General features: G+C 39.6%; 3 protein-coding genes across 3 annotated transcripts in view; all 3 read left to right on the top strand.

Moving 5' to 3' along the window:
• The first annotated feature begins 1,456 nt into the window (after positions 1-1,456).
• Positions 1,457-7,367, top strand: LOC118342839 (leucine-rich repeat and immunoglobulin-like domain-containing nogo receptor-interacting protein 1). The gene is made up of 2 exons (XM_035681502.1): positions 1,457-1,940; positions 4,736-7,367. Exon 2 carries the CDS (start codon positions 4,744-4,746, stop codon positions 6,574-6,576), a length of 1,833 nt encoding a protein of 610 aa, XP_035537395.1. The 5' UTR covers positions 1,457-1,940; positions 4,736-4,743; the 3' UTR covers positions 6,577-7,367.
• A 444-nt stretch (positions 7,368-7,811) lies between these two features.
• Positions 7,812-12,874, top strand: vps72a (vacuolar protein sorting 72 homolog a). Its single transcript, XM_035682013.1, has 6 exons — positions 7,812-8,198; positions 10,149-10,301; positions 10,633-10,753; positions 10,874-11,050; positions 11,613-11,757; positions 11,958-12,874. The coding sequence occupies exons 1-6, from the start codon at positions 8,082-8,084 to the stop codon at positions 12,340-12,342; spliced, it is 1,098 nt and encodes a 365-aa protein (XP_035537906.1). The 5' UTR covers positions 7,812-8,081; the 3' UTR covers positions 12,343-12,874.
• Positions 12,875-24,091: 11,217 nt separating this feature from the next.
• LOC118343180 (ras/Rap GTPase-activating protein SynGAP-like) overlaps positions 24,092-26,981 on the top strand; it is a 31,932-nt gene continuing 29,042 nt past the window's right edge. The window contains exon 1 of the mRNA XM_035681934.1: positions 24,092-24,191. Within this exon, the coding sequence (XP_035537827.1) occupies positions 24,092-24,191 (100 nt within the window). The remainder of the gene's footprint in view (positions 24,192-26,981) is intronic.

Genomic DNA, 26,981 nt, shown 5'->3' with positions numbered 1-26,981 from the left:
AAACCCAAGGATTCACATATTTACATGGATTGTGGTCTGATCATTTATTGATACCCTTATTGATAGTGAATATTGTATGTGGAAGCACCACACTGCAGGCATGAATTATATAACCTCAATACTTTACACTAACAAACATTTCACCTCTTATTGGTGTAAATTTATTCAAACCATGTCAGACCTGCAGTAACATATTCACAGATTTAATTTTCTTCTAGTCATATGAAAGGGATAGTTCAGGCTTTGTGAAGGGGGGTTGTATGAGTTACATAGTCAGTGTGTACAACCTTGGCACAGAAGCTAATTATTATATTTCTGTGAGTGGGGGGCAGCAACAAAATGTATTTAATCCACCTACAGAAAATCAATCAGTATAAGTCTACACTATATTTAGAATATTTTCAGTGCTTTACATTGCTGTCAGACAGCTCTTTCTAACAGGAAACTGAAGCATTTATATTTGGTTTAGTCTGGTGGCTTTGGAAAGAGCAGATAAGAAAAAGGCTTCAGTTTCCTGTCACGAAGGGCTGTGTGATGGTGTGGTGAAAATATTCTAAATCTAGTGTAGATATAGATTTTTTAAATATATTTTGTTGCTGCTCCACCCACAGCCCACAGAAGTACATTGCTTAGCTTCCATGCTGGGATTCCTGTCTGCTTCTTCAAACTGGGGGCGCTCTGACCGCTGTCTACTGTAGGTAACACACTGACTATGGATAAGTACCTCATACAACTCCACTTCAAAAAACAGGAACTATCCCTTTAAGATTATACTCTAATCCTACTGTGTCCATTCACGTCACTCATTTATGATGAGTAATTGAGCTTTACAAGTTAATTAAATATGGGAAAAGTTATTAATATCTCTGAAGTTGCGTAACTTGTTCTGACTGATTACATTTTTGTTTAATTTTAGCTTCAGTTTGTTTTTTATTTTCTATTTATGTTGCCTTGTGTTTCTTTGGTTGTCTTGATCCCTTTTTATGTCTCATGTACAGCACTTTGAGTGTCCTTGTTGTTAAACTCACCCTTTCTTTGCCTTACACATATGTCTTTATAGATAGAGTAAGTCCACCATCTTATTTTGTGCTGTGGCAGAGATAGGTATGACTGTTATTTCTACTATTAGTTGTTATTTTCACTTACAGATGCAAATGGGCATTTTCTTACTATCAATAATTTAAAACGTCACAGAAATAAGATTATGGCACATTTTAGGCTTTTGTAGTTAAAGAGTAGTTCTGATGGAGTGTTTGCAGCACAATACTAAAAATCTAAATACTACAAGATGCAAACATCCTACAGGTTAATGGTTAATGACAGTTAATATTAATGGTCTCTGTCAAGCTTTCAGACATCTCTGACAGACCAGAGAGCCGGAAAGGTATTCCTTTATTGTGTATTCCTTTAAGTGTCAGAGCTTCGATTCATTTCCATCTGGTGTTGCCCCATAAATCTCTGTATTTGGCTGACCTGTGCCTGCCTCCTGTCATCCAGTGCAGTGTGTTGGACGGGGTCCAGGAGCTAGTGCATATAATCCCCCAGCATGCACCGAGCACCCGCACGTCCAGAGCCTGGTTGTTGTTGCCATGAGGACAGCAGAGCAACAGGGAAACTGAGCCGCAGCGACATGCTTCCTCCGGAGGTTGAATATTTCAGAATGGGAGGATGAAGCTTTCTTGTAATGATATGTTTGTCTGTTTCTCTCACACTGCAGGTTTTATTTGGATTTATTTTTGAGCAACAGAAGGTTTTAAGGTGGACCTGGCAGACCAAAAGATGTACTCTGTTCTTTGAATTCTCTTTGCTTGTATCGACAGTTTATCCAGAGAGTATCTCAGAGAAAAAAAATCCATTCGCCAATGCAATGTGTTTTTTCTTATTTCAAAATTGTGAAAATGGAGCTATCACAATGACAAGCCCTCCAGACTGAAGAGACGGTGAGTTACAATACTTGATTTTTTTCTTTCCCCCGCTACAAGATTACTATAATTCTGAGCATTTTATTATACCATCCATTGTATTTGATCTCTTGAAGCTGTCAGGCCACAGTAAATAACTGCGATTTCACCTTTTGTACACTATTTTCACTCTCTAGCATGTGTGCTCTCAGAGGAGTTCAGGAGGAGTCAGCCTCCATCACTCACTGCTCTGGGGAGCTGCTGTCAGCACCAGCATTCAAGTCTATGCAGTACTCCCACAGTTCCATACCTGTAAATGTGCTGAGATGAAATTACCTCCTTTAAAAAATATGAAGTACAGTGAGACATGGCTTCTTCGTGATTCACTCCAGCATGAATATTACTTACACTTAAGGTGGAGTTTTCTAGTTTAAATCCACTGATTGAAGTGTAAAATCTTAGAAAATACAAGCGCTAAATATGTCAAAGTTGATCAAAAATGAATCAGCCTGCAAAGAAATCAAAAATTCACTTTTAAACTTTTTTTTTTTCTTTGGTCAGCATGCTTACTTTTATATTTTGCATTTAGAAACACAACTCTCCCTGCAAACAAAATGTCACAAATGTTAAGAGGAATCTGTCCTACTGTTGTCTTTCTCTTTTCATCCCTCTTCTCACACACTCTATTTGTTATATCCTTCAGCATAACAACACGTGAACAGAGCTGCCAGAGCTGCGGGTGGCATCACACTTGATGGTGTTTTTTGTTTTCAGCACTCACATGGCAATTTCAATAATGCATTTCAGCAAGTCACACCCTTAGTCCTCTTTACAAGCTTACAGTCAGTTTGTTTCCTCATATTCATGTTTCTACGTTAAAAGCAATGATGTCTGCTTCCATATTCAAATTACTTGTTAAATTATTTTTTCATGGATTATTTTTCGAGTTATAAGCTATTATGTGGTTACTGATAGCAATTTGACTGTAACTGGTCCATTTTCCCAGTTACAGTACTATTAAACCATTGGACCTGAACATACTGCACACATATATATATCACATATATATATTTTCACTTTTGCTGCCCCCTTGTGGTGGATTAAGCAATGGTTCATTTAAGGATTGTGTTGCTTTTAATGGGAGTTATTCTGGATCTGAGTATCTCATATATATCATATAAACTGAACTGAAGAAATAAATTAAGTTCTAGTTTCATCTATCTTACATGTTGCATCTGACAGGAAATTATGCAAAAATCTCTTCCTTACTGGGCCTGAAGACTCAATTACCCCATCACCAAATGAAAAACAAAATCCTTAAAGTTGACGTGTTTTATTCCAAAACAATTCGTCATTAACATTAATCTTCATTCATTAAAGGCCACCAGACTTTTTTTTGACTGTTAAATAGATCCTACAAGTCTTACAGGATGCATAGTACACCCAAAAATGGTCTTTTAAATCAACATGGAACATGCTTCTACAACAACCTCAGTATCTAAATAAACAAAAAAAAATATAAAACTATATACAAAATATGGAATGAATAAATGCCAAGGAATATGTGTTCCTCTGACATTATAATTTACCCAGACAGAGATGATGTTTACAATAATTGAGGGACCACAAATAATTGAGTGGTTAAGTCCTCCATGTGATGCCCCTATTGCTGCTTTCAAACAGCATTAATACAACAAAAACAGAGTTGACAGGCCGCTCTTTTTTATATTTATTTATTCCTGATAGAGCTGTCAAGTTGGAATAAAACCATCCTCAGGATTGGAGCCTCTACACTAATATACAGACTACTAGACAGTGTAGATTGTGGATGAAGGAGACTGACCAACTGCAAGTGGCATTTCAGTCGAGTCAATCTGTGATGTTAAGCTGTATCTTTATTTTATCAATTAAAACTCGACAGTTAAAGGATTGAGGGCTGATCCACAAAGTCATATAGGAGGAGATCAGCTCTGCTGATTGAACTGCAATTTCTGTTGATCTTATAGAGGTCAGAGATTTAATTAATAGTGGTTTAAAAGAGCAGTTTAGAGGTTTATAGTTCTTACATCAGAGCCAACCCACTTCCCTGCTATAAACTGTTGCTAAACAGTCTCAAAACCAGCTACAACACCAATGTCTTATCTTTAAATCGAAGTGATTACTACTAGTAACTTCTTGTAAGTAGTTGTTTTTTTTCCAAATTGATTGAAGATGTGGACTTGCTGCCTCTGATGGTGGTCAGTGGTCAGTCAGGTGGATAACAAGTATTTGATTCCTTGTGATTTCATACATTTTTGAATCGCAAGGTTGAGGTTGAGTGTGAACACTGCCTGAAAAAGAGAGAAAAGACATAAAGTAAAAACAAGTAGAATTAAGTAAAGCTACAATGTATATTAACAAATGAGCTTTTAGCTGCTTTTTAAAAATAATTTGGCTTGTGTGAAACTTTGCAGAAGCGTGTTCCAGGATGGATGACGCAGCTGTTACCTCTGTACCTTATCATCTTGGATTATTAAAGTACTGTAAACAACATAAATATAAACTCATATCACTGACTTTCACAGTTTGAAAAAGATGAATCAGCATCACCATCTGACAACATTTGGCCACATCTTCCTTTGCTTTCTGTCTTATTTTTTAAATATTTGTTACAAAGACAGGACCCTCCATCAGCAGCAAATGTACTTCCTGTTCCTTCCAGTTTTAACACTTTTTTTAAGGTGACAGTTATGGCATCTGTCACCTTTCTTATATTTGTGTGTTGCAGAAAGTCTACTCTACAATAAATATCATCACTCTCTCACTTTTTTCACAGCTGTCTCTCTCTCTCGCAGGCCACCAGATGTTTGAAGGGAGCGCTGTCCACCAATGGCTGTGTTGGGGAGCTCTCTACCTGTTGGCCGCGGGGGTGGCATTAACATCTGAAACACGCCGGCCGTGTCCACAGCCCTGCCGCTGCAACACCATACTACTGGAGGTGAACTGCTCTGACGGACAAGTTACCACAGTGCCCACCGGTCTCCCACAAGACACTAAACTACTAAACCTTACACACAATAAGCTCAAGACTCTGGTGCATGAGCAGTTCCAGACTTTGACACAACTTTTAGACTTGGATTTGAGTGACAATATTATGGTGATAATTGAAGTGGAAGCCTTTCTCGGCTTGCAAAGCCTGAGAACTCTGCGTCTTGCTCGGAACCACCTGAAGATTATTCCCGCAGGAGTGTTTGCTGGCTTGCCAAATCTGAGGTTACTGGACATAAGCAGCAACGAGATCCTTGTTTTTCTAGATTTTACTTTCCGTGACTTGACTGCCCTGCAGTTCCTTAAAGCAGCAGATAATGACTTTGTGTTCATCTCTCATCAAGCTTTCTCTGGCTTAACCAGTCTGCAGGAGCTGCATCTTGATGGCTGCAACCTCACCGCTGTGCCGACAGAGGCGCTCACACAGCTAAATGGGCTGAGAAGTCTTCATTTTCACCGACTGGGCCTCACCACGCTGCCAAACTACTCCTTCAATCATCTACAGCATCTTAAGGAACTTGTCATATCTCATTGCTCCTGGCTGGAGACCCTGTCAGGAAACAGTCTCTTTGGCCTAAATCTTACATCCCTCACCATTAGACACTCTAAACTCAGTGCTGTCCCATACATCCCTTTGCATCATCTTGTATATCTTGTATACCTTGACCTTTCCTTTAACCCAATCGCCTACATTCATGGGAACCTGCTTGGAGACTTGCTCCGGCTCCAAGAGCTCCATCTGGTGGGGGGTTCATTGCTTCGCATCGAAATCGGAGCATTCAGGGGCTTGGCATATTTCAAATTGCTGAATGTGTCTAGAAACCTTCTCACCACACTTGAGGTGGGAGCTTTTCATTCAGTGGATACCCTAAAGACTCTGGGACTTGATAACAACCCACTGGCGTGCGACTGTCGTTTGCTGTGGGTGGTGCGAAGACGACTATATCTGGACTTTGGTGGAAATCGACCGACTTGCACTACCTCTGTCCAGTTGCAGGGCTGGAGTTTTTTAGACTTCACTGAGGCTGAACTCCCAGGCCTGCTCACATGTCGGCGGCCTCGTATCCTGAATCGCAAACCTCAAGAAGTGAGAATAGATCAGGGGCACACGGTGGAGTTTTACTGCAATGCAGAAGGTGACCCTGTGCCGTCTGTCACCTGGCTGAACCCACAGCTAAATCTTTTATCTTCCATTGGTAGAATACGGGCTCTCTCTAATGGTTCGCTGGAGGTTCGCTATGCACAACCTCAAGACAGCGGTACTTATCTCTGTGTGGCATCTAATGCGGCAGGAAATAACAGCCTGCCTGTCAGCCTGCATGTCAGAGCCTTCCCATCATCTTCTAAAAACCCCTTTCGTCTTAAAGGTTGGTTTGCCCTTCCGTCTGCCTCTCCGGGTATGAACGGAAGTCAGAAACAACTCCCATTTGATGTCAAGACGTTACTGATAGCAGCGACCATTGGGTTTCTCTCATTTTTCAGCTCTGTGAGCATTTGTTTCATTTTTATGTTCTTCTGGAGTAAGAGTAAAGGGCAAATAAAGCACACAGCCACTATAGCATATGTGCCACGAAGCGCCATGTCAAGTAGTAAAGGAGGGACAGGCAACTATATGGAGACAAGCAGGTTCACCATGAAACTAATATGACTATAAGTTAAAAAAATCTTTTTTTTTTTACTTTGTGTGACTAGGTACATTGTAGTTTATAAACTGAAGTAGGCTTATTGAATTTTAGAGCATGTTAACTTGTCCAACAGAGGCTGACTGTTGATTCATTAATATAAATGTGAGCATGTTAGCTAGAGCCTATGTTGTGCAATTGTAAAAACGACATAGTAAATTATGTAATTAATTATGCTGGCATAAGCCCTTATGGACATTAAGAAGATTTTAAATTACATTTTAAGAACATCTAACCAAGAGATGAGCAGCACTGATCAGCTTTATTTTTCATGTGAGACAGAAGCTGGTAGAAGCCTGAATGTAAAGCAACCAAAGTAAGCAATATTTAATGAGCATAATGCATGTAATATGTGAAATGTTGTTGCTTATATTGCACTTGTTGATGTTTATATAGAGAAACAATAACTTTTGTTTATAGGCGTTCGTGGCTGACTAATTGTATGTTTTTGTCTTTTTGCTCATTTGTTTTTTGAAGAACATATGAAATAGTACTTATTTATTTACATAATTATTATGGACCTGAGACAGTAGCCATGAGATAACTAGAATATTATAAAAGAAAAGTTAACCTTATATTAAGGTTAATGTACACAACACTTGTATCAATAACATCATGTAATTTTTACTTAATTTGATTATTTAGCTTGTATTATAATATTGTTACATTTACTGCTGTACTGTAAAGAAATGTATGGAATTTATGTTTTTTTTTATTCCCCAATAAAGAACCTAATAGTTTTGCTTTCTGCCATAAAATAAAAATGATTGTGCTTTCAAAAATATAACTTTGTATTATTTGGTTTGCTTATTCAGTGGTTCTTGGTTTAAAACATGAGAAACATCAAATGTGGTGAGTATACTTTGTATCTTTTGTAACGTTAAGTACTGCTGAAAAGAGACAATGACCAAGATTTAAGCTACTAAATTATAATGTTCATCACAACTGCCACAATCATCTAATTTATGTTGTTGCCATGGCAATACATTAGCTCTCTGGGGCCAGGCACCAACTCCACTGGTTCCCATGACAACAGTATCAAACATTGTATGGCCATCATTATAAATTTACCATAAAAATAATCTGAATTCACGACATGAATGTGAATGAAATAATGTTCAATGAAACTATATTCATTCAAATTATAAAACAAAAGGTTTTATTTTGAACATAACCCGGAAGTACATTATCTGCTCCGGAAGTGTTGGTTAGCAACAAGAAAGCGGCGGCCAGGTTAGCTGCATACTTAGCTTGTGTTACCAAGCTATTTTTTTTTTTAAGCATATCAGCGTGAATTTAACGCGTATTCATAACTTAAATAAATATGCGTACGGACAGATAACTGAGTAAGCGCCGCCAGTAACAACGAGGTGAAAAGAGGTCCCTCTAAAACAGCCCACAGCTGTTCAGTCAGCACAACATTAACCTGGCTACATACAGAAACGCTAGTATCGTTTAGAGACTAACAACCATGACTCTGGCAGTGGGCCGCGAACCCAGAAAGACTGCGGGGAACCGCATGTCCAAACTACTGGACGCTGAAGAAGAGGATGAATTCTACAAGACAACATACGGAGGCTTCAACGATGTGAGTAACAAACCCGAGAGAAAGGGACCGCTTGTACGATAGCATTGGTTCACAGCGATCTTGAGTTGGTCTCTTGAATAGTCGAAGTCTCTGATTTGAAATATATATATATATTTTTTGTATTTCTAAATAGGTGGCACCCTGTCGACTTGAATAATAGTAGCCTGTAGCGTTAATAGACTTTAATTGAGTAGTTACTTAATTCTTTTTTTATTTAATAAGTCATTTATAAACATAAACCAGTAACAAACGTCCATCACAACTGCAGCGTATAGGGATTTCTTTGTTTCTAAGGGATGAATTGCTCACTTAAATTGGCACCAGTCCTAATCTGACAGATTTAAATTAAGACCCAGCAACTGAAATGATTTAAATAGTATCTATACTGAAAACAATCTGTCATCTTTTGGTAGCTGCATCTGGACCAACATGCACTGCATCAATAACAAGAAGAAACAATACATTTTCTCAACAGATCAGTATGTTTCATGTCATATTTAACGTTATATATCTACTTATAGTTAGGTAAACGAGTGATTTTAAAGTTTTTCAAGTAGTTAATTTGTTAAAGGCAGAGAAGTGACTCACTCAGGTCTCATGTTTAGTCTTCGTTTGTTGATATTAAGAAAGTGTGAAATTGAAGGTAGGATTTATTACGTATTTATTAGCTAGGTGTACCCAATACACTGGTAACGGAGTGAGTGTTAGTTTGCCATCCTTCCTGAAGTTAATGCAGCAGCTCTGGTCATCCAAACCAACATGCCAGCGTGATTCATCCGAAACTGTGACCACGACTCCAAAATATCCGGGCCCAGTCCGATAACAGCTAACAAATTTGTGAAGGTCGGATGCGAGTGCCAGTCTTTCCTACTTCACACTCAAAGAGAGAGGAAACGCTATAAAGGCTTCAAGAAGAAGAATAGGATTAAGATTCACTTTCTCAATCCCCAATGGGGAGTCTCCGTCAATTCAAGCTATACTACACTACTCGATGTTATTTGATATTGTAAGGCTGAAATTTAAAGATGTTAATTCGTATCCTCAGTTTTCAGTCTCACTCATTTTAACAGCTGTCGGTTCAAGGGTCCACGTGTGTAGGGGGATTTGGCCGGGGCTGCTCTGGCAGTTCTGACATTCGTCTCAGCTGAGGTTGACAAGAGAAAAAAAATCCCAAACAAACCTTGTGAATCCTTAGTCATCTGTACTGGCACTTATAAAACAGGGTACCATGCCTGTGCCTATATTAAATGTGAGGGTTAGTCTGACTTATAATGTATAATGATTATTATCAACTTGTGACCGATGTTGATCTTTGTCACCGCAGTTTGTTAATGTTTGCAAATGTCATGGTTTTCATGTCTCAATTAAATACCTTTGCAGGCACTTATTCTTTAACAACTGATTATTTTTCTTCCATAGAGCTCTGTTAGTTGTTTAGGCTTTTAAAACTCAATCAAAATGCATATTTCCAGGACACTTTTTAAAACTACACCTAATTGGCATTCAGCTTAAAAGTTCCCACTTTCCTGAATATGCTGAGTTTATGTTCTTGTACGTTAGATGTCGGTATTATATTGTCTACCTCTTTTTAAATACGCTCCATGAGCCCAGTGGCTGTATCACCTTGAGATTTGCTTGGTGTAATTGTCAACACAAACACATACGGAGAGCTGCCTCTCTATGTAGTTGTGTTGTAAATCTGTGACTGAGTGAGTGTGAGTATCTCCCTCACTAAATCTCATATCTTAATGGTACTTTGCTCAGCATACACACACATCACAGAACTTAACTCGACTACATTAGGCTACATTGGCCTGCATCAGCTTCAAAATGGTGATAACTCCCCTGAATAAAAGTCTGAATACAGCATATAAGACACATTAACAGGTAATATATCTCATTATTTTCCATAAATTGTTGACTAAATGATGCTTTCTGGTTTCCTTTCAGGAATCAGGAGATGATGAGTATCACGGAGAGCATTCAGACACAGAGGACGAGGTGGACAGCGACTTTGACATCGATGAGGGTGACGAGCCAGACAGTGACCAGGAGGAGGATGCACCTCGGAGGAAAAGTCGGGTTGTCACCAAAGCTTATAAGGTAGCGACAATCAGAATCATATATTCACTACATATCAGCCCTGTTTATTTTCATTAAGCAGCTCATTATTATGGCTGTTCTGCAGCTCCACTGGAGCCATTGGTTGCCAAATGCCATCCTGTCAGCAGAAGCTGAGGGAGCAGAAAGCATAATTGATTTAATGTTGCCTCCTCACTGTTGTCTGTGGGATTAGAATTAGCAGTTGCATTATGGTAACAGCCAGGTCTTTCTAACTTTGATCTAGACAAGTTTGTATTTATTTTGCTCGTTCATCATACATGTATGAAAGAGATTTGATGTTAATAGGCTTTTTGTCTTTGTTTAATCCAAGGAACCTATAAAAGTTGCAAAGCCCAAACCCAAAAGACCCTCTGAGGAACAGAAGAAGATAGAGAAAACTAAAGTGGAGCTCAAAAGAAGGATTCCACAAGAATTCCAAGATTTTGCAGAGCGTAAGATTCCCACACACAAATGCATTTTACAGTGTCCATGGTGGGCCAGTGATCATTATATATCATTTCTGAACAGGATTTTTCAGGTTTTTTGAACTGAATGTCTTAATCATTCTTTAGCTCGGAAGTCTGTGCGACAGTCCACCAGTGAACATACCCGAAAGACCAATCTGCGCTTGCAAGAACGCCAGGATGCCCCTCGGAGACGGAGGGGTGCTCATCGCGACCGGCCCCTTACCCAGGAAGAACTGCTGGCTGAGGCCAAAATAACAGCTGAGATTAACATTCGATCTTTAGGTGAGAACATGCTGGTCAAGTCATTCTTCCAAAATTTAGTGTCTTCAGTAGAATGTTATTTATAAATGCCTGGACAGTAAACTAATGACAATAGAAACAGTAATTATGCTGTTTACCAATTGAATAAGCGTAAGGATGCATTCAGTTACACTACATTGAGCAGTGTTTCCTCTTAACAGACATTGGACCCGATGTAGTTAGTTGCTGTGTTCAGTCCATAACCCTTTTTGACATCTGTGGAAGTGACAGCCCATTAAAGGGCATTATGACTGTATGAGGCACAAATGCTGTGGTGTTTGGTGGTTAGAGTATAAATAGAAATATAGTTGATTTTGTGTTGCAACAGATGTCACTAGCTTTATTCAGAATATATGTGAATCAGTGTAGCCCATCTGTGTGGCAAAGAGATGCAGAAAAGCTTAGTAAATGTTGATATAATGATTCATTTTACTAATTATTGTTGTTACTAAATTAGTAATTAATATACATTTACCAGTATACTGTCTTAGGGTGTTTCACTTGAAATTTGGATGTCCCGATTCATTTTACTTTATGTGTGTAGAGAACTATGAACGTCTGGAGGCGGATAAGAAGAAACAAGTCCACAAGAAGCGGCGTTTTGAAGGACCAACCATCCGTTACCATTCAGTCCTGATGCCGCTAGTCTCTCACTCAGTCCTAAAAGAAGAAAATGTGGATGTTGAAGGGTATGTGTGATGTTGTACTAGACTTAATTGGCTTCAGAAATAATTTAGCACATAGAATGCTGGCTAAAGAAACACGCTTCAACTGCATTGACCTTAAGTATTTCATCCTTTTTAGACTCTCATATGATCGTGATTAGTAGTTACAGTATGTCATAATTACTAAAAAATAGTAATTTGTCTCATTTTGCCATTTTCCAAAGGTTGGATCAAGATGTCCCTCAGACTGCACCACAAAATCCCACCACACCTTCCCAGCAGCCCGCCGGAGGCCTGTGCTCCCGTACTTACATAACATTCAGTGACGACGAAGCTTTTGAGGCGGCCTTTCCACACAGCGCCCAGTCAAGTCCTCAGCTGCCCGTCCAGGAGGTTTGTCCTGTCACCCACAAGGCCGCACTGTACAGAGATCCAGTCACTGACATACCGTACGCTAACACACGAGCCTTCCGCATCATCCGAGAAGCGTACCGTAAATACGTGGCTGCTCACGGATTTCCAAACACTGGTGTGACGGGACTTGACTCCTCAGCAACGAAGGGTGCTCGCCAGAAAATGGTCGTCAAGCAGGGTGCTATTGGAACATAGATTAATTTTAAAAGTATTTAAGAAATAGGTCTGTGCGTCCTGTTGCTGTGCACCACCATGGGGTAAACACCTTTTCTGAAAACAAAAATATCTATATCTGATTTTCTCTCCATCCATACAAAGTATCATTGGCATCAGACAAAAGTTAGTTGGTAAAGTTGCAGATGTTTTGGGATTTGGTAAAAACTGTTACTGTTGTGGACAGCATAAAATTAAATTAAAATAAAAAGAACTTAGTAAAAAAAAACATAATTACCACAACTAGATCAGTTGGTGTATTCTCTTAAACTGCATAAAAGTCCTACTTGTGACGTCTCTGTACAGAAATTCATTGTGTACATTAATACCCCGACAAATCCAGGTTGAGTGGATGGAAAACTGCAGGTTGGCTTTGGAAGCAAAGTAGGCCTCCATCTGCACATTGGCAGCTTTTGATGTTTTTCTTTTTCTTAAATGCCTTTTTTTACTGTCAAGATATTTGGTTTCTACAAATGTACATATTTCTCAACAAAAATAAATATTTGAAATGTGGAAAAAATCATATTTCACTATTTCTATGAACTCGGGTTTGTATCACGTTTCAGACATCAAACACTGAAACAACAGCTACCCTGAAAGGACTGCTGTGGAACAGCACACTAAAAACATGGCCGTCAGTGTGTCTTGATGATATTGTTCATTTAATTTAAATAATTTGAACTACAGCCTGTAAAACCTTGTTCTCATCATATTTTATTAATTTAATGTGTAATGCCCCTTACAACTTTAAATCCATCCTGAATCTACCCATACATTGTAATCAACACTAGCTTAACTTGGTTAAGAAAAATGACTAAATTTCATATTTGCTTTTAAAAACCTTAAACTCACATTCATCCCAACTCTGTTACTGAAATCAGATGAGATTGATTTGGGAAAACTGGGCCCAGGAATTAGATTTACTGCCTGGGGCGGCTGTGGCTCAGAGGCAGAGCGGGTCGTCCCCCAATCGCAAGGTTGTTGGTTCGATCGCTTTTCTCCTGGCCACGTCTTGAGCAAAGAATACTTGAACCCCAAATTGCTCCTGAAAAAAAATAGCATAAGGATCAGTGTGTGAAATGAATGAGTTAGTTTCTGTTCGATGGACTTTGCCATCGCTGTGTGAATGTGTGTGAAAGGATGAATGTGAGTGGTCGGAAGACTAGAAAGGTGCTATACAAGTGCAGGTCCATTTACAATTTACCATGTATCTGGCAATTCATTGACAGTTTTAAATTATAAAAGCAGTAATTCCTTCCTGCTTTTGTTTATTGCTAAATGTTAACATTACAATAATCATACAAATATGGAATACTTGGGGTTGTTATTGACAGCAAACCTCTGTTATTCCTCTATTTCTTAATGTTTACTCTGAAAATAGATTGTTATTCAGATTTCCACTAACTGCTCACTGCCTCAACGTGAAAGACAAGATATCTGAATAACACCAGTTACATAAATCACATTGTAGTATCTAAATAAACCAGACAGCCAATTTTCAAGCATTTTGAATATGTCTGAGCTGGTCGTGCTGCTATCATGAAAGCTCATATTTCTGTTCATGGTTAATTAATAAAAAAATAGTTTGAACTCCAGTCCTGAGTGTCACAGCAAACATCGCTGCTATGTTGATCCCTCTAGGACCTTATATGAGGTTTTCTATATTTATTCTCCCAGGGCACAAAAACAGAACAACAGAGCGCTGAGTGCTTGACTAGCGCGGTCACCTTTGACCCCTCACACATTGAACAAGAATCACTCCTCTGCACAGTGTCCTGTAGCTTTTGACCATTGCAACTGACCTCTGTTACATAAAAGCTCACTGGGGAACAAAAATAATGTAAATGTTTAGTCACCCAGATTGAATTGCCTATAGTCACGGATAGACATCCCACTCCTGAAATACGAGTACCGTTCACATCATTTCTGTTATTAGCAAAAATGTGAGTTTATTTTACAGCTGCAGTATGGAAGTTTTCGCTTTCACGCTTCAGCCGGAAACGTGATTGATGAGGATGACGGCGTCATGGCTGACTGGTGAAGCTGACCTTGAATTCCTTTGGAGTTTCAGGTACAAATCCTGCTGAGTCTGCCTCCATGTCAGTTTAGCCCTCAGCAGATGGTTCGGGCAGAAATTTTACCTTTGCATGAAAGCTCCCAAAATTCTGTTTTGACGTTGCTGCCAAAAGGATCATGTTGCACTCAAGCGGATTTTCTCCTGCTGTTCCTGTAATGTCCTGATGATGTTGAGCAGAGCATCTCATTGAGCAGTCAACCACATCTTTGTTCTGTGTCTAAGCAACCAAACTCAAGCTTCATTTGAAGTTCTTGTTCCTGTCAGCTGGTCTTTGATTAAAAAAGGAAATATATTTTTCACGTTTTCATGTAGAACCGATAACCCTGATTGTTAACCTCCGCTGATGTGCTCGCTTCAAACAATCTGTAACCACGGGCAGATTTGTTGGTGTATTAAAATATATGGGCCTTTCTTTACAAGTAAAACCACAGCACCCAGGACGAACTGACCAAAACATATTTAGATTTAGATTTAGAGGTAAAACGTTAAGTTGACTGATCAATTAGTCCATTGGCAGACGTGTAAGAGACCACAGTTAGTAATTATTGAAGCAGAAATGTAAACAAAACCACTGGTTTTAGCTTCTTTAATATGACGATTTGCTGCTTTTCATTATTATCGCTCAAAAAATTTGGAGATGTTACATTGAATTTTAAGACATTAATCAGTATTGAGCTGCAACAATTTGTCAATTAATCAAATAGTAGATTGCCAGAAAAATAATATGCAAATCTTATGATAATAGTATAATAAAGTATAGTATAATAAAAGTACTTTTTATGCAAAAATGCCAAATGTTCCCTGGTTTCAACTTGGATGATATGTTCTCTCAGTGTAAACTGAAGATCTTTGGTTTTTAGACTATTGGTCAAACAAAATGAAAATAAATGTAACTTGCATTCTTAGTAAGATTTATGTCTTGCATGACTAGTGGCCAAATTGCTATTTCAAATTGCTTAAGCTCAAAATTTTATTGATTTGTATATCAATAAGGACCATTGTTAATAGCACAATAAGTGCTATTAACTAGTACACTGGTCAGCTAAAAGGAATAAGTTAATAATCCATTATACAGCAGGCATTCACACAGATATGAACACTGAGTTAAGGTTAACATAAAGACCTAAATGTCACATTTTAAACTGAGGATTTTCTCTTCAGTGGCGAGGCCAGCGTTCCTGTCAGAAACCAGGTTGCTAAAATGACGCCAGGGATAAAGATCAAATCCACTTCACTTCCCTGGCAGTCAGATGGTCTCTGTCATGACACAAACAATGCTGGTGAAGTGAAGAGCAGAGGCGGATCAGCCATCTGGAAGGTTTCCTGGTGGGCCGACCGACAACCGATCTTACTTGCGCTGCATTTGTCATATGCTGAGTTGACAGTGACAGACTGATTGTACTTTGTATTAATCATGACAGTCTGCCTAACAAATTAACATCGAGCAACAGAACCGACAAAGGAAATCTCCTCAGACTGACGACAAATTGATTGATTTATTTATTTATTTTTGTTAGCAGAAGTATTAGTTACCGTATGCTAACAGCAGCATACTGTGCTGCTTTGGCAGTTAAACAAGCAGTTCGGAGAGATGAGTCCAGAATAGGATGAAAGGCCCATGGAAGGATGGCTAAAAAAAGCAGTGGTGGGTGTAGCAAAGACGCATTGTCTCAAATAATTTCACTAGCCTTTTTATGGATAAGATGTATAATTTAGCACACATATATGCACGCTTTATGAACAGTACATGGGTCAAATTCTTCCACAGTACAAGTCAAACTGTCCTCTGCGCACTGGTATCTTCACTTTTTGAGGATACAGATCTTCAAAGAGCATGTTGCACAAAGCCGTGTATAAAGGTTTTTGAGTTGTTGTGGTGTCACTTCACATTCACACCAGCAGCAGGAACTAGATTGAGAAAGAGGCATTTATTTCTTCATGCATTTTCAATCCTATAAACCTCAATACTTGTTCTTTGAAAGCAACTGCTGCCCACACAGTGTGCCACTTGCTTTGGCGAAGACGGAAGAAGAAAAAAAAAAAATAGAACACATTAATTCAAAAATAACAAGTTATCCCTTAAAGCAATGATGATGAATTCAGTGTCAGGCTAAGCCAATGTCTCTGGTGGATCGACGGATGTAACGTTTGCAGTCAAAATATTTAGCCAGTAGTGTTTTTACAGGCTTTATATTTCTCATATATCATCTGCAACAACAGAATACTGAAAGCTTTGTCTCCCACATACTGCACAGTGCATATGGTACCAATTGAACAGTTTTCAGAATAGGAAGAGAGGGAACTGCATTATCACTCGTTCTAGTGTGGTAGTTGCCATGGAGACAAGTGTAGGTGGTGTACTGTGCTGTACTCTGTGCTGTACTCCTTCCCTTGTCCTCTCCCCTCTTCTGTTGCCCACCGTCTCTGTTCTGCTATCTGCAACATCCGCGTAACTTTCATTCCTTCATATTTACTCGAGTCTCTGTTGCTCGGTTTTTTGGATCCTGCTGGTTTTGCATCGTCGCATCGAACAGTTCGAACCACACACTCGCCTTAAAATGCACAGTCTGTAATTACATGAAAAAAAAGAAACAAACTAAAGTTAAATTGGGTTGACCACATTTTACTCTGCAGTCTTTGTGGATTCAAAAGGTTTACATGAGTATCATATTCTCCAAGTTCTTCTTTTACATTATAGCTAGGTTCATTTATCATTTTCTTCATATTTAATGACTGACGGCCATTTTGGTTCTGCTTAGATCCCTCAAATCCTCCTGTATTTTTCTTTATTCCACAAATTTGTTTCTTGCTGACCATCCGAGTACTTGTATATGCTTTATCAATCCCTTCTTTTTGCAGAACAGCTATTCTTTTATCAGTTTCCATGGAGATTGTGTGTTTGTGTGAGAGAGTGTGTGTGTGTGTGAGGGTTGAGAGTGATACAGTGGGGATGTGTCATTTCCAGTTTATGCTTTTTGTTTTATTTTTAAGGCTGCATGTGCCGCACAGTGTCATGAGTTAGTCTGGCTTCCTATATTCGCTCTTTGCTCTTGATGCTGCTGGATTACACTTTAAATCCCACAAAGATGACCATAGTAAGACCTGAACAAACTCCAATTTATACCAGGAAGATAAAAGAAAAAGCAAGAAGAGAATCATCATTTCAGTGACTGGTTTAATCAACATTGTAGTGTTCAGTGCAGCCAAAAACACAACTATGAAAACAAGTGTTTATCTGTTTTCTGTTTTAATGCAGTGGGTTTTTTCCTGTTTGTGTATTTTTAAGAGATCCAACCCTTAGTGATTCATTCAGAGGATTCAAGAAGAAGGTTATCATTACCCATGTCTCAGTTTTCTAACAATTTTATGTCCACAATTTACCACCAGCCTCATGTTTGTGATATAGAGACAGGATAAAAAAAAAAAAAAAAACAGGTTACACCTTCTTTATCAGGGATTTATGTAACGCCTTCTTTATATATGCCCACGAAATGATCTATGACACATTCAGGATTTAACAATTAGCAATAAACATTTATGTAACATGTTTACATAGAGGATATCAAAATAAAAAGGTTTTTGAAGGAGAACAATTGCTGGTGCCTCCACACGTCTGCATCCTATATGGACAGTGTTTGTAGGACTTGGCGGTTTTTCAGTGACCAGAATAAAACTGATTACAGTCTATAAGAATATGAATGAGTCACCCACAGACTTTGAATCCTCCTGTTTATGGGTTTACTGAGTTTCTTTTAAACACAAAAAACATCACTGAGCACCTTAAAGGAGAGAGTCATAGTTTTTCAAGTCTGGCTTTGAACAATACTGACATATGTGCATTGAAAGAGTTATTGGTTACTGATTGGTTAGAGTTACTGTCTATTTAGTTACTATACCTCCACTACAGCTCAACAAGGACACACTGTTTAAACACATTTCATACTAAAGACTGTAACTTTGGAAAATGCCAGTTTCATTTGACTAACTCAGTCGTCTTGTATTAGCTTCAGCAGATTCCTTTTATGCATAAAGATCAGTTTACCTGCCTGAGGGATCTCTTCCGTGGTTCTGGTGGGAGCTTTCCAAAGCCTGAGAAACTAACCCTGCTCATGTCATTGTGATGTCAGTCAGGGTAATCTCAATCTGGCCTTGTAATTATGTTAATTTGTAACATACAGCATGTGTTACAAACTGTCAGGGAGTTTGAAAGACAGTGGGCGCATAACTTAGGGTAAGAAGGGATTCTCCCTAAGTGTTCATGCTATGGGAATGTAAGTGATGCCATGTTTGTATTGGACCCTGATGCCTATAGAGAGTAAAGCTGCAGCTGCATGAAAAAAAAAGACCCTTCATTTATTTGTGAGGGCTCCAGCATATAATTGTAGGATCGTCCGTCAAAGAAGATGAACCTTGCCTCAACATGTGATGCAATGTCCTCCAAAGTGTCCTGCGTTGGCCAAAATAATGCATACAAACGCACATTCCTGGTGGATTCGATAGGATGCTGTTAGTCTGCCTCTTCCCCTTTGATTTTGTTCATTCTTTATGACCAGCATGAAAATCTGAACCTGTCCTTTAATATGTTTCTGTAATAAGCCTTCAATGTTACAACATTTTTTTACACTCATAGGGCCCCAAGATTGGCTACTAAAGCAGGATTCCTTATCATGTCGGCTGTGCTTTAAAAGAAAGGTATAGAGCCCAATTATGTTACCACAAACCAATTTCTCCAAAGTGAATCTGGGGCTTTTTTTTTTGGGAGGCCTCCCTGGGGATCTTGTTACCAGAAATCTGTAGTTGACCAGCTGACACATTGAAAAAAAAGCCCCCATATGTTTCCTGTACACCTTGCAGCTGCTGACATATTACTTATTACACATTCCCAAAACTATATAAAAAAACACCACCTTCCCACTTAACGTCGGCTAAAAATAAGTTTATGTAAATTTCTCAGGTGTGCGAATTTGAGCCTTGTTAAAAGTGCATCACCCCTACTTCCCACCGAGCGCCCTGTGGGAGACATTAAACCCACTCTGCATATTCTAGAAGTAACTTAAATGAACTTTGTTACACTCCCCAACCTCATTCCCATCCCTAATTATTCGGCGCAGTGGGCGGCCGGCCGTCATCGTTTTCATTTTTATTTTCGGACGTTACAAACTCCAGAGATGGTACAGCGCGGGGCGGACTCGCCTGCCTTTGGAGGCGTTGGTTTCTGTTTCTGTCTATCTTACGCACTATCTCCGCCCTCAAGGGAGAGACTTCTCCGTTTACCGAGCACCTTTTTTTTTCACGCACTGCCGTTAAATCAAAATTAGGTGTGACGGGACTGCAGGAGCACAAAGGACACGCAGCGTCAATTTTGGCACCGGATTCCCCCCCTCCACCTCCACCAACACCACCACCCACCCCTCGTTCTGAATTTCTGGATTACGGGGACGTCGTTATGCCACGCAGGGTGAACTACAGACGCTTTCCAAGATTAAATCACCCGAGCTAGAAGCGAGGAGCGCGTCAAAAAAAACCCAACAACAAAAAAAACCAAAAAAAAATGTGCACGAATCAGATATTGCTCAGATGCTGCTGCACATCTTCTGGATCTCTCCTGTAAATACCTCCGGGATGTTTATTTCTATGCGTCTGTGGCGTTAGTGCGCGCAATGTGCCGTAGGTCTGTGTGCTGCTCAGAGTTGGCTTAGCCCACTGGCATCACCTTGATAATTATCCCCCGTTTTAATATCAGTAATCGGCATGATTCATGTGCAGCGCTTGTAACCATGCAGGATCCGTGTCGCGTCGTCCATCTCTGTAGAGTGTTTTAAATGTAAATAGAAGTGGCAGATGGTGAACTAATTGGCTCTGTGGATCGTCACGCCAAAAACGCGCTAACAGGAGTTCATATCGTTCCCAGATAATAAAGCGACGCAGGGGCTGTTTGAAGTCACATGTGCCCAGAACAAACAATTAAGATGACAAAAACCGTCCTCAGAAGAGATTCTCTTTATTACCGAGGAAGCTGCATTGGGATCGCATCTCAGTTCCTGGATTGTAATAGAGTTGGAGGACAGCGAGCAGAGGAAGAAGAGAGGGAGCAGAAGCAGAGGAGAGCTGCTGCTGAGCTGCACAACAGAGCCACTGCTGACAGGCAAGCTTTGGCTTCAGTGATGGACTGAGCTGAAGGTGAGGGGACCCCTGTGACAGCCAGCTTTCCTCCAATAAAGCCTTCACACTTGACAAAAAAAGGGAAAAAAAGGCATGTATGGACACACTTGCAGCATAGGTGAGAACAGGAGGAGCTGCCCACGTTGAACACAACATATTGGCCCTAATGATTGAAATACAAGCATCTCTCAAAGAGGACAGCACTGGCCTTTTATTTGGAAACCGTCTCTCAGGTCTGCACAAACTGATTCTACCTTTTGTCCCCAAAAGCAAGTAAACCTGGAACCTCAGCACCTTCCCAAGTGCCCTGGAAAACCCACTGGATTCAGTCTGCATCCACAGATGTAACTAAGTTTTTAAGATTTCGTCACCAGGAAGTCCTGTGATTTTGGGTAAGTGTTGTACAAGTGTAGGTAGAAAGTGAAGTGACATACTCTTAATATCTACCCCATCTTACAGTGAAGTGTTGGTGACAGCTGGCCTGGAGAGGCTCACAAATGGAGGTGTTAATGCTGCTCGTCCACCTCAAAGCCTGGATATTCATGTGCAACACCGGCAGCAGGGTCTGTACCAGCTGTTAATGCAACTGTGCAACTGACCAGCATTGCTCAGGTGGCCAGGTTCAGTGTCTTGCTGAGTTTTTAAGGTGATGCATTGCAGGCCGAATGACCTCAGACAACTCGGTGGTGAGTTCAGTGAAAGTGGGACTTTAGCAAACAAAAATATAAGATTTGCCAAATGATTTTATAGAAATACCCCAGGCATGTTAAACATACCTGTGTTTTAGGAATAGTTTTACCAGTTTATTTTGGAGACATAAAAACATGTAGGCTGTTTAGGGAATTTGGCACAAAAGCAAAAAGGAGCCGCTGTTTGGTTGCTGTACCGGAAGGCTTCCCCCCTCCTCAAGCACTGGCCTAATGGATGTTTGATAAGACAATTTATGGAGGGTTTCCATGTATGAAGTTCTGATATGCAGCCTGTTCTTTGCGGGATATAAGCCCTATCACGTGCTGAATATGCATATTACATAAACTTGGCATTCTGTGCCTCTGAATGTATGTTTTGGTCAATTATGTTTATGAATGCATTTTTTCTCAGTGCTGCTTTGGGTTTGCATTTAGCATTTGCATCTTTCACTGCATTTTTTGCATGAACTATCTGCTAATTGGCACATGCAGTGTAGAAATGCAATGCCAAGTGTTACAATATAGTTCAGTGTAGTTCATTTTGTCCCAACTACAAGATGCATTTTGTACACATGATAATGTCATGGCACAAAACACAGCATGTGACACATGGTGTCCCTCACTGAGCTGAATATTATTTATTCTCAAAATGTATTTTCAAGAGAATTTTAAATTCGTAACCTTTACAGCCCCCAAAAGTTAAAGTCAGTGTAAGGACCTGGTTGATTGGTACTCAGCTTCTGTCAAGTCTGATTTCACTGATACCTGTAGTTTGCTAATTAGCTGTCTGTGGTTGTTGCACATTGAACACCTGCACAGACTGCAGGGGGGCTCTGAGATATGTAAAGTAGATATTAAGCTCGTTCTTTAATTTCACTTACGTCAGAACAAAGTCGAAATGACGAAATGGGATTTTGCAGGGTCATTTTTATCTTTCTCAAATTAGTTTACCAACATAACATTCAAAAGGTATCCCACTTTCACTGGACTCAAGGTCTGTGTGTGCATTTTGGATGAAAATACTCTTGTGTGGATTTTACTGCTGTGACGGTTATCCTCCATCTCAGCTGGCAAAAAACAAAAGATGCACTTGATGTTTGGACAGTGTAATGTAGCACAGGTATTATTGGAGGCCACTATCTTTATAGCTCATTATATTCCACTGCAGGCTCTTGCATACAGTTTCCCATCCTATAAAAAAACATAATGCAGAGGAGAGTGAAGAGCTTCAGTTGATAAAATGTCTGAGGCTGCACACTTGATAGAACAAGATAAGTCCAGCTCACTCTGACTCATTGCCCCTCGCAGGATTTCCTCAGCCTCCTCCATATGAAATTCCTATAAGATATCTCGTACATCGCGTCATGGAAAGGCGAGAGAGAGATAGAGTCATGGATGTCTATAAATCTCTCTTGGTTTCCTCGTGAACTGTAATCTGGATTCTTTGCCATTCTGCCACAGTTGTCAGCTGGGAGCCTGACAGCCGGCAAAGAGCTGATTCTGCTCCAACACCAAGTTTCCGTCATAATTCAGCCATCTTCAATACAACGCATGGAGGGGGGTTTTCTCTAGCTGCCAAGGACAGAAAGGCTTTGACAGTCTGTTTGAATGTTCTCTAACAAAACAAAAAAAAAAAACAGGAACTCATGTCAGCAAGCTCCTGTCCTGCAATCTTCTCAAATTGTTTTCTTTTGCCTCGGGCCATGAATTTCTTTTCCATCCTCATTTTTTCCCCCAGCAACCCAATAGAGAAAACACAAGATATTTTTACCCTTCTGGTAATTCTTCTTCACCCTGAGCCTCACAAAACAGTTTGACAACGTTCTACCTCGCAATACTTGGTTTTCTCTTGCCGAGCTGCCTAACAAACCTCTCCTCATATCCTCATATCCTCATATCCTCCTCCTCTTAATCTGTTCCTTCATTAGCATTAGCCACATTGAAGTGGGCAGCCCTAACTAGTTAGCATCTCATACAGCTGTGACCAACAGTTATTTGTAAGGTAAATGGATGTCATAATGACTGGGACAGGCTGAATTTAAAGAGGAATTATCAAATGTCTTTAACTGTTTTTAATGTTTATTGGCTGGTTTTCCCACTTTTCTCCATGAAAGCGAATCAGAGAACAAGGAATAGGGAACACTGATGTGTCGGTGGGAATGCTAATCAATTAATCATAATAACAGCTTGTGGTTAAGCAGCATCGTGACATTTAGGCTATAAAGGGCAGCTGTGATAAGTTGAATGGTGCTCCTAATACAAGTATATCATTGACTTTGCAATAATTGGCTGCAGTTTTCTTTTAGCTTTTCTTGAGTGGTGACTGAAATTTAAATGCAGTAAATCTGCACTCCACTTCTTTTTCTGGTAAAGATCTGATTTGTTTCAAGACAAGTTTGTGGGTATGTTCACATGCTCAGTAACCCCAGATTGTGCCTCACTTGTTTTATCATTGCATTTTTGAGTCCAACAGCTAAACATTAGTTTTTTTGAAAGATAAATCTCAGAAGGGCATTCAACGACATCCTCAAAGACTCTACTAACCATTTATACTTTTATTTTATTTCCAAATTGTAGCTGGAAGTTACGTTTCTCCTTGTTTTGATTTCTAAATTATACAGTTTTGTTTTCATCTTTGCTCATATTGCTCTATATTAATGTTAATTTCTTTTATTTCCTTATCTACATGCACAATAATGTTTATTTTTCCTGTGTTGTACATTGTTGTAAGTGACTAATCCTCCATCAATCTTAAAAACTAAAACAAAACAAAAAACTTTACTTGTCTGTGCCATATAGCTGCATGGACACATCTTCAAAGACGTGGCTGCCGCATCAGAGTCAGTTTGGGTTGGTTGGTCAAGCGGAGGTTTGCTGTGGCGGACCTGGAGTTTTAACACCAAGTGAGTCAGTTTAGCCCCACACTGGTGGAAGTTTACTTTTCACTTCTGTCAACTGTATCTAACTCTTACAGCCTCTGCTGTCGTGGTCTGTCGTGGTCAAATACGGTTTTTCTCTGTTATATATGTATTTATATGTTCCCCTTCAATCCGCTCTTTCTCTGAAATCCATCGACACCACTGTTTGCCAGTATAATGGAAGGTTTAACACGTACTCCAGCCTCAGCTGCGCCATTCTGCTCTTTTTCCTCTGCCATGGCTTTTCAGCACTATGAAGCTTTACAAAAGTACCGCAATATATTAATGAGTTTTTTACCACTCAATCCTCCACCGGAGCATCACTCACCCTCTGAGCCCTGCTTTGTTACACTCCCAGAGTTTTATTTTGACATCCTCTAGGTCTGATAGCACCATTTGCCTTTTACTCCGGCTTTGATTCATTCCGAGTCTTCCTCCTCTGTGCTCTCTTTACTTCCCCAGATGAAAGCAGCCGTTTCTGCTCCCTCAGGAAGAAAAATAATTTTCTGTTAGTTAGCGTAGCGTGTAAAGCTGTTGTTTCATTTCAGACACTAAGACCTACAGAGGAATGTCTCCAAGTGTCAGGAAGAAACAAACAAGAGGCGGCTCATGTTGTAGGGGAATTCTCAGTTGAGAATCACCTTATTTTAAACCGTGTTACGTGTGGTGAGATAATACCGAAGTATCTCAGTGCAGTCAGTTGGTGATAAGAGCTTCAAATTGCTGCTTGATCTCAGATGTCATTCTCACAATTTTCAGCTGTTTAATTTGGGTCTGCTCATTTACAAGCAAAGCACACAATAATGCTTCTAAATACATTAGTAAAAATGAAGGTAGTTTGATGGAGAGCAGTGCACAAGCACTGCAAGCAAGCTGCGAACATGTTCCTATGGTAACTAGGCCACACTCCCCTTGGCTAGCTCACACACATACACACACACACGCAGGCAGAGGGACAGGCAGGAGAGACATGGGAATGCTGGAAACCACACATGATGGAGAGCAACTTCAGATTGTTTATTTAGGCTACTGTTCTTATGCCTGTAAAGATTTTCACATTTGAAATAACCCCGTCTCTTGGCCTTGAGAAATCATGGTTACATTGCAGAAACGTTGGAAGTCACTTTCTCTCTGTTCTTCCAAAAATATCTGTCAGTTTTTCAACCCGATCTCAGGTTCTTTCCCGTGGCTCCCTCACGCCCACACTGCCCCTGCTTCCTCAACCCCTCCTCCCACCTCTGCTTTCAAATCCTGCAGCTCTACCTCTTCTGTGCATTTTACATTTACTTGATTATAGTGCTGTTTCTAAACATAGCACTGGAGTGGCTCTAAACAAGTGTCACTTGTTTTTTTTAAACATCTTTCTAGTGCCGCTATCTTTTGATTGTATATGCTGGGCCCATGATGGAACTCATATGAATATGTTAACTCCAAATTTGTGTCTGTCACTCAAAAGGGAGCCTTACTTTATTAACAACAGCCTTGGTGTTTAATCACCTTGCATTTAAAGCACTGCAAGACGAGAGTTAATTCCATCAAGCAGTTGATTCTCTAAATGCCAGCAGTGTGTGTCTCTGTGTGTTTGGAATCTCCAATGTCATTCTGCGTTTTGTAAATCACTGCTCACACTTAAACCGTGTCAAACCTCCTGGGGCGATGCTGCCGGCTTGTCAAAGAGCCGCAAGGTTGATCCAGTGAGGTTTTTGCGTGTCAGTCATGCAGGCTGATTGTTTGGACAGCTGACTGTTAATGAACGGCCTTAACTTTCTACACACATTTGCACTGTGATGCTGTGATGAATTTATGACAGGTATACTATCTTTGTCTTTGACCCAGTGTACTTTATTTTTTTAAACACGGGTTAAGTGTTGGCTTAAAAGAGTCAATTTGCCCCAATTTAAAACACATTTTCCCACCTGCTCCTTGTGCTATCTGTCCAAGTTTTTGGACATCTATTTGCTTTGAAATTTTTTTATTTTTTTTTAAGTATATATGGTGTAAGTATATAAAGTAATTCTACATCTTCTACCTTCTTCTACTTTTAACTTTAAGTTGCTCTTTAAGCACCACAAATTAAATTGCTTTTACCTCTGTTGTATTGACAGCCAGAGGAATTTGGGAGGACATCTTAAAACCTGTGAAAATAAAATCAAAAGTCCTTCTGTACTGCAGTTTCTTACTGCCTGTTGGTCATTGTATACATTGATACCAACACACTCATTAGCCGATAATATCAGCCAGCTGTAATACTGATGAAATCACAAAACAGGTGATTTTGTGACCTGCAGTAAATCGATTCTTTATTTTTAAAACATTATTTAAATTATCCATCTATCATATCTAAATTATAAAATGCCTCCAGTTGTTTTAGAATTGTATAGATAATAGAAATTTAACAATTTAATAAAAACAGCGGAGGTTTGACGCTTGTGAATAGATACATACAGTTGAAACTGGCAGAAACCAGAATTGATGAGATGAGGTGGAGATCCCGAGAGAAATTGTTGTGCAGCAGTTGAGGGAAGAAGTAGGAAAGAGTGCAAATAGAAAATATACATAATGGAAAAAACAGTACAGATGATGAGCTGCTCATATCTCAAGTTTCTTCTACATACAGATAGGTATAAAAAAGTGGCATATAGCTCTTATATAGAGAAACTGTGTTGTGGAACATGGATGCCAATTATTTGTCCAAATGTAATGAACTTGCATTAATGTGATCTCAAACTATTAACCACAGTCTCATAATGGAAAGATTTTGCAGTAAGTTAAAAG

The sequence above is a fragment of the Morone saxatilis genome, unplaced genomic scaffold (assembly GCF_004916995.1).
Source record: "Morone saxatilis isolate NCDOM2014 unplaced genomic scaffold, NCSU_SB_2.0 Contig9, whole genome shotgun sequence".
NCBI classification, from domain to species: Eukaryota; Metazoa; Chordata; class Actinopteri; family Moronidae; genus Morone; species Morone saxatilis.
The sequence above is the reverse complement of the archived record's forward strand: the minus strand, read 5'-3'. Positions and strand labels throughout refer to the sequence as shown.

Bases quoted from the DNA above. Each gene is read 5' to 3' on its own strand.
- LOC118342839 (XM_035681502.1), top strand. From the start codon at position 4,744: ATGTTTGAAGGGAGCGCTGTCCACCAATGGCTGTGTTGGGGAGCTCTC.
- vps72a (XM_035682013.1), top strand. From the start codon at position 8,082: ATGACTCTGGCAGTGGGCCGCGAACCCAGAAAGACTGCGGGGAACCGC. The intron at 8,199-10,148 runs GTGAGTAACAAA...GTTTCCTTTCAG, and splicing joins CATACGGAGGCTTCAACGAT to GAATCAGGAGATGATGAGTA. The intron at 10,754-10,873 runs GTAAGATTCCCA...ATCATTCTTTAG, and splicing joins ATTCCAAGATTTTGCAGAGC to CTCGGAAGTCTGTGCGACAG.